The sequence below is a fragment of the Sinocyclocheilus anshuiensis genome, unplaced genomic scaffold (genome assembly GCF_001515605.1).
Source record: "Sinocyclocheilus anshuiensis isolate Anshui unplaced genomic scaffold, SAMN03320099.WGS_v1.1 scaffold1102, whole genome shotgun sequence".
Lineage (NCBI taxonomy): Eukaryota > Metazoa > Chordata > Actinopteri > Cypriniformes > Cyprinidae > Sinocyclocheilus > Sinocyclocheilus anshuiensis.
Genome location: NW_015539924.1, coordinates 446,159 through 458,287, shown reverse-complemented (window position 1 = coordinate 458,287; position 12,129 = coordinate 446,159). Strand labels below are relative to the sequence as shown.

At 36.1% G+C, this 12,129-nt stretch overlaps 1 protein-coding gene across 2 annotated transcripts in view; it reads left to right on the top strand.

The window, feature by feature from the left end:
* LOC107686639 (protein-methionine sulfoxide oxidase mical2b-like) overlaps positions 1–12,129 on the top strand; it is a 61,228-nt gene that overhangs the window by 41,262 nt on the left and 7,837 nt on the right. For both annotated transcript variants that reach the window (XM_016483704.1, XM_016483703.1), the window contains 11 exons: positions 898–1,084; positions 1,196–1,260; positions 2,396–2,474; positions 5,797–5,914; positions 6,939–7,024; positions 7,558–7,605; positions 8,541–8,650; positions 8,845–9,661; positions 10,418–10,488; positions 10,621–10,701; positions 10,892–10,985. In XM_016483704.1, the coding sequence (XP_016339190.1) occupies positions 898–1,084; positions 1,196–1,260; positions 2,396–2,474; positions 5,797–5,914; positions 6,939–7,024; positions 7,558–7,605; positions 8,541–8,650; positions 8,845–9,661; positions 10,418–10,488; positions 10,621–10,701; positions 10,892–10,985 (1,756 nt within the window). The remainder of the gene's footprint in view (positions 1–897; positions 1,085–1,195; positions 1,261–2,395; positions 2,475–5,796; positions 5,915–6,938; positions 7,025–7,557; positions 7,606–8,540; positions 8,651–8,844; positions 9,662–10,417; positions 10,489–10,620; positions 10,702–10,891; positions 10,986–12,129) is intronic.

The following is a 12,129-nucleotide window of genomic DNA, read 5'->3' as shown; positions in this document are numbered from 1 at the left end:
CCGCATAAACACATTGCATTACACCAAATACACAACATAATGTTCTTTTTAGCAACGCCATATGACCCCTTTAAGAGGAGCCCTGATGTTCTCGTTTATGTGAATCAGAAGTCTTTTTATTTTCCCAACAATGATTTAGTCTGTATTGCAAAGTTACAGCATCAGGATGTAGGCCAATGTCATGAGGTTTTCTTTTATTTCTCAGTTGTTTTCTTTTGTAAACTGGTGTCTTCAAATCTTGTGATCTGTAGAAAGCGGAAAGAAGTGCAAAACTACATGTTCTTTTGCTGACGGCCACAACTTTGTGACATTTTCTGTAGTTAAGAGAGTCTTTGTCCACAGACAGAGGCCAGAAGAAGTGCAGAATCTGGGGCGGTAATATATATTCTAGTATCTGGCTAATCAAAGCACAAGCTTTTTGCCTTATTTTTCAGGACAATGCTTCATACTTTGGCTTAAGCATTGATTAATTGGTTTATTGATTTATTGATCGATTAACTAAATATTGTGCCCTTTTCATATTGTGTGATTTCACTGACCTGCGAACTTAAAATTGTGATATTTCACTGTGGTTCCTAGCTGGTTTTGCCCTAATTTTCTCACTAAAACAGCTGATCAATGTGCTAGTAATATGGCAAAATACTTGCAATGCCATGTAACCTTCAAAATATAGAATTTTTTTTTGTAATTATTTAGTTTATTTTTATATTATTAAATTATTTTATTTAATAATTTATTTAGTTTAATGTTTTTGAATTTATTTATATATTTATTTATCCATGAATAACCTGTGTGTCTGATCTCATTGCAGTGTATTAGAACAATGTTGTAACAGCAAAATTTAGTTTGATCCCTTTTATCCCTTCCCACTATTGAATGGATGATGTTGTGTTTCAGACTAGCATGCGGAAGGAGTTTCCTCTGGGTCTGGGCGGCAGCGACACCTGTCACTTCTGTAAGAAGCGCGTGTACATAATGGAGCGGCTCAGTGCGGAGGGATACTTCTTCCACAGAGAGTGTTTCCGCTGTAACATCTGCGGCTGCACGCTGCGGCTGGGTGGTCATGCCTTCGACTCCAACCAAGGTTTGTTAGAGTGACATTGTGTTTATAATGCCATTTTTATTCATTAGACTGCTACATGTAGTATGTAGTATTGAATTGAGTAAATGATTTACTTGTGTTATTTTCTTGCAGGCATTTTTTACTGCAAGCTGCACTTTTCTCAGAGAAAAATCAGCAGTAGGCATCGAAGAGGAGAGGTAATGTTGATACATTTTATTAAACGGATGTGGTCAACCAATAAATCAGTCAGTTATACAGTTTAGAATTAGTTATACAAAAATATTTGACAGCAGAATGCGGCAATAGACCAATAATGATTTAAATCAGTTATTTAAATAATTTTTTTTTACATCTGATGCACAATTTATTTGAAATTTATTTGTAATTTAATAACAATGCATACAAATTGTAGATGGGGCAAAACAAAGCAAACTGAAAACAAAGTCCAAACGTGACCATTATTAGTTATAGGTGGTGTTGTTGTGTTTTTAATTAGTTATTATTAATAATCAAGATAATGTAGATTTTGATAATAACTTTTCAGAATAATTTTTATTATTCCATCATGTATTATTATTATTATTATTATTATTATTATTATTATTTATACCTATAACTAATAATAGTTATAACAATAATAATAGTAATAATCTAGATAATCTAGATCTGTGCATTATTCTTATTCTTAGTCATGTTTTCTTCATTTATTATTCATTTATAATTATTAGTTATTAGTAATATTATTTTTGTTATTATTACTATAACTAATAATAGTAATAACAATAATAATAGTAATCAATATTATTATACACTTAATTATAAAATAAATTTTTATTATTTATAATAGTATATAATTATTAGTTATTAGAAATATAACTAATTATTAGTTATTAGAAATTATTAGTTATCGGTGGTGGTGTTGTGTTTTAATTATTATAATTATTATTAATCAAGATAATGTAGATTTTGTTAATAACTTTTCAGAATTTTTATTATTCAGTCATGTATTATTATTAATAATAGTAATACCTATAACTAATAATAGTAATAACATTAATAATAATAGTAATCATCTAGATTGGTTTATTATTATTATTGGTAGTTTTCTTTTTATTATTTATTTATAATTATTAGTTATTAGTAATATTTGTTGTTGTTGTTGTTGTTGTTATTATTTATTATTATCATCACTAATATATACATTATGTTTGTCTGGTGCAGTCTACTTGCCGTATCCTATGCACATTTGAAATGTACATTAGAAGTAACTTTTTTAGTGTAGTGTAAATGTTACCATCCTCTTCTGTTTTATTTACATCATCATTATTACAGATCAACGGAGTTGGCAGACCCTCGTCCAGCGCTAGTTCTGATTACACAGCCACCGACGGCCTCCGCGGCCCGTCCTCAGGTACCCTGACTTCCCTTATTAGGAAATGTCTGCACTGGCCACTGCACGTGGGCCGCACACTGTTCGGTACACCCCGCCAGCTTGCCCGCTGGATGTATAAGGCGGCCCGGGCCGTAGGGCTACACCTCAGAGAGCGCCAGGAGGACTATGTATTCCTTTATGAGCTACTGAGTCTGGGTGTGCCCTTCATATACGTGCTGCATGAGATGACAGGCCAGATGAGCCGAGAGGCCATCCCCCCCTCCCTAGTGAGCATGATGGAGTCAGTCGAGCCGTACCGGGGGCCCCAGCTGCCTTAAAGGGTCCTCGGTACCGCTGGACTGACGAGGGAAGGGGCTTCTTAAACTCTGTAGACTGGGCCAGTCCCTTACACTGAAATCCTTAATCCTTAATCCTTAAAACTAAATTTAGTTTTAGAAAAACTAAATCCTTAGTTTATTGCTTATAATATTAGTTATTTCTCGGTACCTTTGACAGGGTTACGTAATTTGAGTGAGATGCTGAATTTTAATCTTCTTAAAGGGACAGTACACCCCAAAAAGACAATAGTCTTTTTTTTTTTTTACATGTCATTCCAAACCTGTATGACTGACTGACTTCAATGAAACACAAAAGAAGATATTTTAATTAAAGAAAAGTGTGTACATACAATGAAAGTCAATGGGGTCCAATGTTATTTTTTGGACCCCATTGACTTTCATTGTATTACAAAAACATCATCAACATTCATCAAAGTATGTTATTTTGTGTTCTGCAAATGAAAGTATGTCAGACAGGTTTGGAATGACACGAGAGCGAGTAAATGATGAAAGAATTGTCATTTTGGGTGAACTGTCCCTTTAAGAACAACTATGGCCCTACAGGGTTTAAGAAACCTTCAGTGTTCGTAAATATTTCTTTGATTGAAAATGTAAGATCCAAAGCTGATAAACTAAGAGCACTTTACTGAGAAGGATTGTGCCGCTTTATCCTAACTGCCTGAAACTGCCGGTTAACGTGACTGCGACGTTAATGTTTGCATCTCCCCTTGTTCAATGTGCAATGGAAATGCCAAACAGTATTAAAATGCATTTTTACGACTTTGTTAATGAGGAAATATGATACGCTTGATCTCTTTTGTTGTTGTTGTTGTTGTTGTTAAAATGTTCACTTTTTCTTAGTTTACGGCCTTTTGGGGAATCTAGATGTAGCTTATAACCAAAATATATATTTTTTTCTTTGTGATGTAATGCAAATAGTCTTTGTTGGACAAATGCATCATATTCTGCATTGATTTCTAATGTAAAAGTGGAGGAAATGTCCCTCTGTATCACCGTGAATAGGGTACTGTACCTCCAATTGTTTAATCAATCAGTATTCAAACATTCCACTAAATGTGTGATGTAAAGCTTTAAAAGTGTATTTTTGTTTTTCTTGCACTGTTTTGTCAGTGTTTAAGTGTACTGAACATGCATAATTATAGTTCTGGAAAATTCACCCTTGATTTTAGTGCTATTTCTTTCTCAATTTCCTTCTTTCTCTTCATATTGCATCCTTTTCTACATCATACATAGTCTGTTTCAAGTTTCCAATGCTCCAACCTCTGATTGGCTGAACCGTGAGAGCAGGAACGCGATTGGCCTGCATGGGTCAGGTGATCAGGTTGTTTCGCTTTGCACTGGCTCCCTTAACTATAATATTAACCCCACTATTGTGAATGCAGCATGGGTCTAATATATGAACATTTCTTATTAGATATCCCAAACATCGCTGTCCTTCACCGGAAGTCGGCATTGTGTTTGTTTGTACCAGAGCTAACGTACCAACAGAAGTGCCCTTGTACGCTTGACTATCCCAGCATGCTTTTTAAATGCACCCGTTTTTCTAGTACACAGCGTCCTGTAAAGTAACCTCCCTTCTTGTTTCTCTCCGTGTTTGTCCTCTCTGTTGCAGAGGCTGCTTTACTATCCCAATCCCATGTAAGAGCACTCTCTTGTTCCTTTTCCTAAAAACAAACTGAGGTCGTCCTATAAGAAGACTTAGTTTTGCACAATTTTTCAAGTCCTTTAAGGATTGTTTTTTGTACATTTTAGCTTACTATTTCTTTGTATATTTTACAATAAAAGACTGTTTCTCCTAATTTATAATATATTTAAAGCCTGTACGCATAAAATAAATTAATTTTTAACTCTAAAAGTTTGTTTCTGCCTTTTTGTCTGCCGATTCAGTGAGCTTCCTGTGTAACCCTCAGCAAAGATGTATTTGTATTCATCAATGCAACTGCCAAGCTAATAAGAAGAAATGTAACCCAACTATCACAATTAAGTATAGGCCTAAAAAATAACCCTGTACCAGATGTATCACACCCACGATTCCCAAACATAATCCTCCCCCTTTTTTGTTTTTTCACTTTTCACACTTTTTAACTTCACATCCCATTTTTTAAAAGCATTGGAACTGCAACAAACCATTTTTAATCAATAGTTTTAGAACATGCATCAGACCCATTTTACATTGTCTGAATTCCTTTATAGTCAAACTTAACTTGGTTCTTTTGGGTCTTTTCTATCCTGTCCTTTTATTTGCTTTTTGTAGGTGATTGCACTGCCTTCTATTTTGAACTCCAAATGATACAGAATAATCATTTCAATTATACATTATAAATTATATATATATATATTAGGGCTGCACGATAAATCGCATGCAATATTTTACTAGAAAGCTACAGGCAGGTGAGTTTTAATTAGGGTTGGAGCTGTACTCTGCAGGGCTGCGGCTCTCCAGGACCGGAGTTCACCACCGCTGGTATACAGCATATACATGAATGACTATCATAGAGTGTGCTAAAGGGAAAGAGCTAAATAGTGAGAGATAGAGACTATTGAAAAACACTAATCAAAACAGACATTCATATGGAGAGTGTCTCAAGGTTATAATGTCTGTTTAACATGAATAAAGAGATGAGAAATTGGTTCATATATAGCCAAGTGTTCAGACATACTGTCATCTTATAAAAGCTTTCAATGACCTTATACTGTCATTCAAACAGGAATTCAGCTTTTACAAACCATTTAATTAAAGTGATCAACTAAAAACTGCTATGGAACATTTTATAAATTCGTTAAAGTTCCTCTTCAGGGATATGTGGAATAATAATAATAATAATAATAATAATGTAAATTAATAAACAAAACAATTTGTTGTTTGTTGTTATTATTATTAGTTGTTGTTGTTCTGGTGAAATACAGACATTAAGGTACGTAATAATTTCTGAACATGAGAGCATGATAGCAGGGTCTAGTTTATAAATTCAGTCTGTCATGTGTGTGCGTGGACCCCGCAGGAGCCGAATCAGACTCCAGATCTCAGAATGACCCGAAGGGTTTGTCGAAGCCCAGTGCTCCGGCTGAGAGTGCAGAGGTGCAGGCCCTCTCAGACTCAACGGAGGTCATAAATATGAGGTTGGTTTACAATATTCACTTTAAATGTCTAATAGGGGTGTAACGGAACACAAACATGACGGTTCGGTACGTACCTTGGTTTTGACGTCACAGTTCGATTTACACAGTGGCTGTGATAGGCTATAAAAGATTTATTTAAACATACATTAAGTAATTAAAAATAATAATAATAAAAAAGTAAAATATGAGTATATAGTCTAATATGTCACGAAAAGCTCTTCTCTAGACTTAATTTATAGTAAACTAACGAGCTGTGGACACTGATGACTTGCCTGAGGTAAATGAAATGCTACGTGACATTTTGATACAAGCTGTTTTTTGACGTCTTTCGCGATTGAAACATTGGTTGAGAGATTACATGAGGCATGAGATGTTCATTTGTTTATTTCACATTAAAACTATTAGTAAAGAGGAAAGGATGATTGCGCTCTCTGCGCTGTTTGAACTGAGGCGTTTATACAGTGATCCGTCGCGCTACATCAAAGTCAAAGAGCGTCAAAATGGTATTTATTGATTGAATTTCCTGAAGAAAAAAAAATGCACATAATTTAAAAGAAAAGACTTTGCTTCTTATCAAAAGTAACAATATATAAAACTGGAAGTTTCCAATGAAGTTCCACTCGTGCAGTGGTTAAAACAATGCGGTATTTGTTCGGTGCACATACCGAACTGAAAGACAAGTACCGAAAATTTAAGTCTAAAAATTAAACTTTTCATTTACCATGACAAGGAGCTAAAAAATGTCTACCTGTGTCGACATTTTAGACTCCACAAGTGTTATTGGGCCATATGAGCGAGAGATACGGTGTTAGTTCATTATTTCTACATTGTCTAGAGTGAACATTTCGTTAACATTTAATAATTAATAATAACTGTAGTATTTATTATTATTACTGTACTGTTTTAATACATAAAAATAATGTTCTTTTTAGCAGCATCATATGACCCCTTTAAATAGCTAATAAGTAAGTGTGAAAGCTACAAAGATCCGGTCTAATACTTTCTTTTGCATATTTTGGAATAGTGAAGTCAAGGATTCATCTAAAAAGCCAGATTCTGCAGATCCTGCAGATCCTGCACCTGTGTGTCCTGATTCTCCATTGCAGAAAGGTCAGTCAAAACTTATGTTTCCCTCATAGTTTTACAATGTCACAGGATCTCGTATTTTTGTCTTTTACAATGGCCCCAAAATGTATTTGGACACTTTTCAGGTCACATATCGAAGGGCACGTCCCTTTTATACAAGGATGGTTTAAATGTCCAAAAATGACACTTTTGCACTATTAATTAGAGGACTGATTTGTAGTTCATCTCTGAGTTTCCTGCTTGGATTTTCATCTGCTTTTTTTGAATGAGGTTAAGGAGTGGCAGTCAAAGCCAGACTTTCCCATTGACTGTATATTATTTTTGGCCTGTGGACGTGTCTTGAGCGGGCTGAACATTTTGTTCGGTCACACATGTAGCATGTCAGACAACGGCTATTGGATTTGTTTGCTTAGCTTGTCTTTATTGGCTATTGGCTGAAAACACATTCCAAGGTGAAACCATAAATGATGTACTGTATATTGAAATAAAATGCTCTTAAATTATCAATGTCACTTTAAGCGCTCACTCTGATTTCCTCTTTTGGTCCACAACCAAAGGTGAAATTACCAACAAAAACAACCTCTGGAGGAAGAAAATCCGATCCAGTAAGTATCATTCAGTCTCCCACGAATAAAACCAACAATATGGAAACCTTCAAAGACACAGCAGAAGTATTTTTCCTTCCCATTGAGCCTGTGTTGTCAGCCACGATCTTAATTCTAGGTTGAGTTTCTATGCAGGCCGGAGTTGTTTAACTGCTCAAGGTTGATAAAGAGCTCAAAATAATGAGTCGCTCTGTGTCTCAACTGAACATGCTGAATGATTCAGCCTTGCTTATTGGAGTGTCTGTGATGTTAGTTGCCACACGTAACTAATTGAATTAATTTGTTAATCCTGACTGGATTAATATCAAGCGTCATACATGATCTATTTATAAAAGCTAATGCAGCTTTTGGTCGCCTGAGCACATGTGCTTTATTATTAGAGCTCAGTTTCCTAGTATTTTGCAGCGAAAGCAAAACTCTAAAGCAACTTTTCCAAAGGTTATACATTATATACATTAAAATTCAGAGGCAGACTACTGTGTCTTTTGTTGGGTGCTGGTCATATCCTCCCTCTTCACCAGAGGGCGCTGCTGGTCTGTTTCACAGCTATTGTTTGAGCTCATACAACAGCGATTAGTACAGGCAAACATTTAAGTTTTTTTCAGCAAAATGTAATTGTTTTGCCTACAGTTAATTCCAGATCCTTATTGTAGTTATTAGCACAATTTAGCCATCGTTCACCATGTCAGACTCCTTGCAAGTATAACTTGGCCAATATATTATAATTCCAAGTGAAACTAACCAGAGTGAATACTGAATTTCACTATTTATTTAGTTTCTACATTGAAAAGGTTATTGATGTATTATTATTTGTTCAATCATATAATTATTATTCATGTGTTTATTTTCTATTTTCATTTATTTTTTTTTATTATTAATTCATTAGATCTGTGATCACTTATCAAAGCCCGTTGTGACATCATTTCCTCACTCAGCTCTGCCCCTCGTCCTGATTAAGAAATTTCACCGTGGAAAACCAGACGATAAAACTGAAGCCCTCGCAGAGGAAGATGGAGACTCAGACTTTGAGGAGATCCATGAATCTGTAAACTGATTTACTTTCACTTTTTTTGTCTGTCAATCTGTGTAACATCATTGTCTAACCTCAAATGATCAGTTATTGACTCCAGCTGTTCTACAAATGCTGCTTAGGAGGTTTCTTGGTCCAAATGATCAAAATAGTATTTAATTTGTTCATTCTGTTAACGGCTGTTAAAGATCTTGTCTTTTCTCAAACAGCTCTCCCCAACAAAGGCTGCAACATCGACTATAGAGTCTGGCTGCCCCCTAATGGAGGACAAGAAGTCAACACCCATTGAAGAGATCCCAAAAATCCCTCTATATCGCACACATTTTCGTCCCGAATCCCCAAAACCAAGCACTTCCTCTCCAGGGCCTGTCATCACAGCCGATCCCTCAGAGGCGAACTCCCTCAGCCCCAAGAAGAAGCTCACGCTGTCTTTATCTGAAAAGGAGAAGCTGCTCAACTGGGACTTGGCCGCTCCTGGAAAGCCCTTGACTTCTGGAGAAGAACAACGGGACAGAACCTCAACGAGTCCTCCGAACGATCAACCAGAACCAGAAGCTCCACCAAAACCAAGCCGTCCTCAACCTGAACCCACTCCTCCGCTCCTTGGCTTCCAACAGTGGGCCAACAGTCTCCGGAAGTCCTTCTCCACCAGCAAAGGAAACAACCCTGTGGTTCTCAGGAGAAACAGACCTCTGAAAGCCAGGCCGTTGTCTGAGGGCTCCTTCAACCTCAGTGGCTTGTTTGGCAGCAGCATTCAGAGCAACCGGGATGAGGAACACAGCAACACATCTACCGATGACAGTCAATCCAGAGTGAGGACAGGAAGTGAGCTCACCACGTTAATGGAGCAGGTGGCTCTCAGCTCCAAGACCCACAAGGGCACAAAAGATGACATGGCCTCTTTACCGCCCAGAAAACTCAATTTCTTCTCCTCTCTGCGCATTAAGAGGAACGAAGGAGCAGATCAGAGGAAAGGAGACAACCAGAAGGACATCTTGACTATTCTTTCCAGGTTCAGAAGCAAAGGTAATTGCAGGTTAAAGTGACCTTTGACACTCATCTGCAGTTTAAAATCACTTAATAAAAATGCTAGAGAAAAATAAAAGCACAGAGTATTTAACAGGTGCAGCAACACATTAATTCGTCTGAACATAATTTCACTTCTTTATCGTGTAAATGTATGACACGATATAAGTTTGGTGATTAAAGTTTTGATGCAATGCGCCGTTTGCATGACGTACGCATGTGCACAAAACCCTTGTTGCTGGTTGTTAACTCCATTGTTATTGCATGCAGCACTGTTATCTCTTATATAATGCAATATAATCTTCCAGTGGCTTTCATTATATTCCCTGCATGCAATATTCAGGTAACTGTGGGACATGCCGCTTTAATCTTGAGATGTATCAAAACATTTCTAAAAAAACGTCATATACATACCACATTGTTTGCTGCACAATGTTTTGATGGCATAGTGATGCAGTTTAATAAATGTCATTTCTAATAATGGATCTGTTCTGATGAGCTGGTTCATGTACATTTGTTCATAATCAGCATAACAGTTTTTTTTATTCCCTAAATAATTAAAGATGCCTTGAGCTAAAATAAAAATTGACATCATTATTATTATTGTTGTTGTTGTTGTTGTTATTTTTATTATTATTATTGACAGCCCATATTGGGTTTTTATTTGTTTGTTTTTAGTATTTACTGATAAATCCCTTAATAATAAACAGTTTGCTATTTAAATGATACATTATTGTTTTGGGTTTGTATCCACAGCGTCTGCTCAGCAACAACAACAGGAGTCCAACTCATCTAGTGAAGAGGAACAGGAACCAGACTCACAAAGGGTAAAAGCTCCCCTGCTTCTCTAAACGAAACACAGCTAATGCTATTCCAACAATTTGTTCAAATCTTCTACATATTCAAGCACAGAGCCCTAATTTAAACTGTCACTTTTTTGTTTACTATTTGCTATAAAGACTCACAGTGGCACCTCACAGCAGAAAACAGCCGTCCAACAAACCAAGAAAGATCAGCTTAAAAGACTTCACCGGGCTCAGGTAAGACATACAGACATATGAGCCATAGATTGCTATAGTTTTTAAATGTCATTAATATCATTAATAGCATTTTTTAGGACATTTTTAGAGGGAGGTTTACCTGTAAATTGACCGCGAAGTATATCTACTTTAGAAACATTCCTATGAATTAGATATATTCCAGTTTCTCAAGGTATACTGTAATTGGCAGGTAATCCAAAGACAGCTGGAGGAAGTTGAGGAGAAGCAGAGAGCTCTGGAGGAGAAAGGTGTGGCTCTGGAGAAGATCCTCAGAGGAGAAACTGGTATGGCACATTCTAACACAGTCACACGTTATTACATCTGGAAATATATTATTTAAAGTGCCTCATTATCAGTCCCATTGTCCTTACATGTCCCCCGTCTCCACCCACTCACTCTGTGATGGTGATATGATTATTTAAAGGGGTGCTATGACACTTACAACTTTTATGTCAGTTGCTGACAGCCATGCGAATGAAGCGCACAATGCCTTTGCCCTATCAAGCGTGCAAACTTGAGAAATATTTTGCCATAGGGAATGAGATTTCACTACCTTATTTCCACAAACTTGTTCTTGAATTCATTATTATATCATTATATAATTTATTTGTGTTTTTACCCTGTTCATTTTTATGTCACACAGGAAGTCACAGGGAGTGACTTGACAGGGCGTCTCTATGTGGACTTCCTGTTATTCTTGATTGATTTGATAATGAAAAACTAAGATGAGGCAACTTTTTGAGCAATTTTGCCTGGCAACTTTTTTTGAGTATTGTTGCTTGGGCACTTTCCCATTGAGAATGGGTAACAAAGTTCTATCGGAATACTTTAAATCGGTCGTGGGCCCTGTGTCTCACCTGGTTGCCCTTTGACGGCAACATTGCTCAAAAAGTTGCCCCGTGTATCATCAGTCTTAAGACCCGTTCACACCAAGCACGATAACTAGAAAGATAACGATGTTAGCGTCCAGACCAGCGAACGATATCGTCTGTTTATTCTAAGCGCACGCGCGTCTACCGCTTTAAATTCTTGAGCTCTTTATAGCAGGATGGATTCTGATTGGCTGTCAATGTTTGTATTGTTCATCAGCTGGAAAAAATCGCTCTAAAAGTGATTCCAATGATATTGTTTCTCTGTGCCTTTATCGTTATAGCTGTGGTGTGGACTCTGCCATTCTTTCATATTGAGAACGATTTTTAGAACTATATCTTTATCGTTATTTTATACTTTATAATTATCGTTCTTGGTGTGAACGGGGCTTTACAAACAATACAGTATTTCTTTCTTTCTGTCTTTTATTTTAATATATTTTACATATTTGAAATATATTAGAAAAAAAAATATATATTAAAAAAAAAATAAATAAATATATAAATATATATATATATATATATATATATATATATAATTTTTTACATTAAAAAAAAC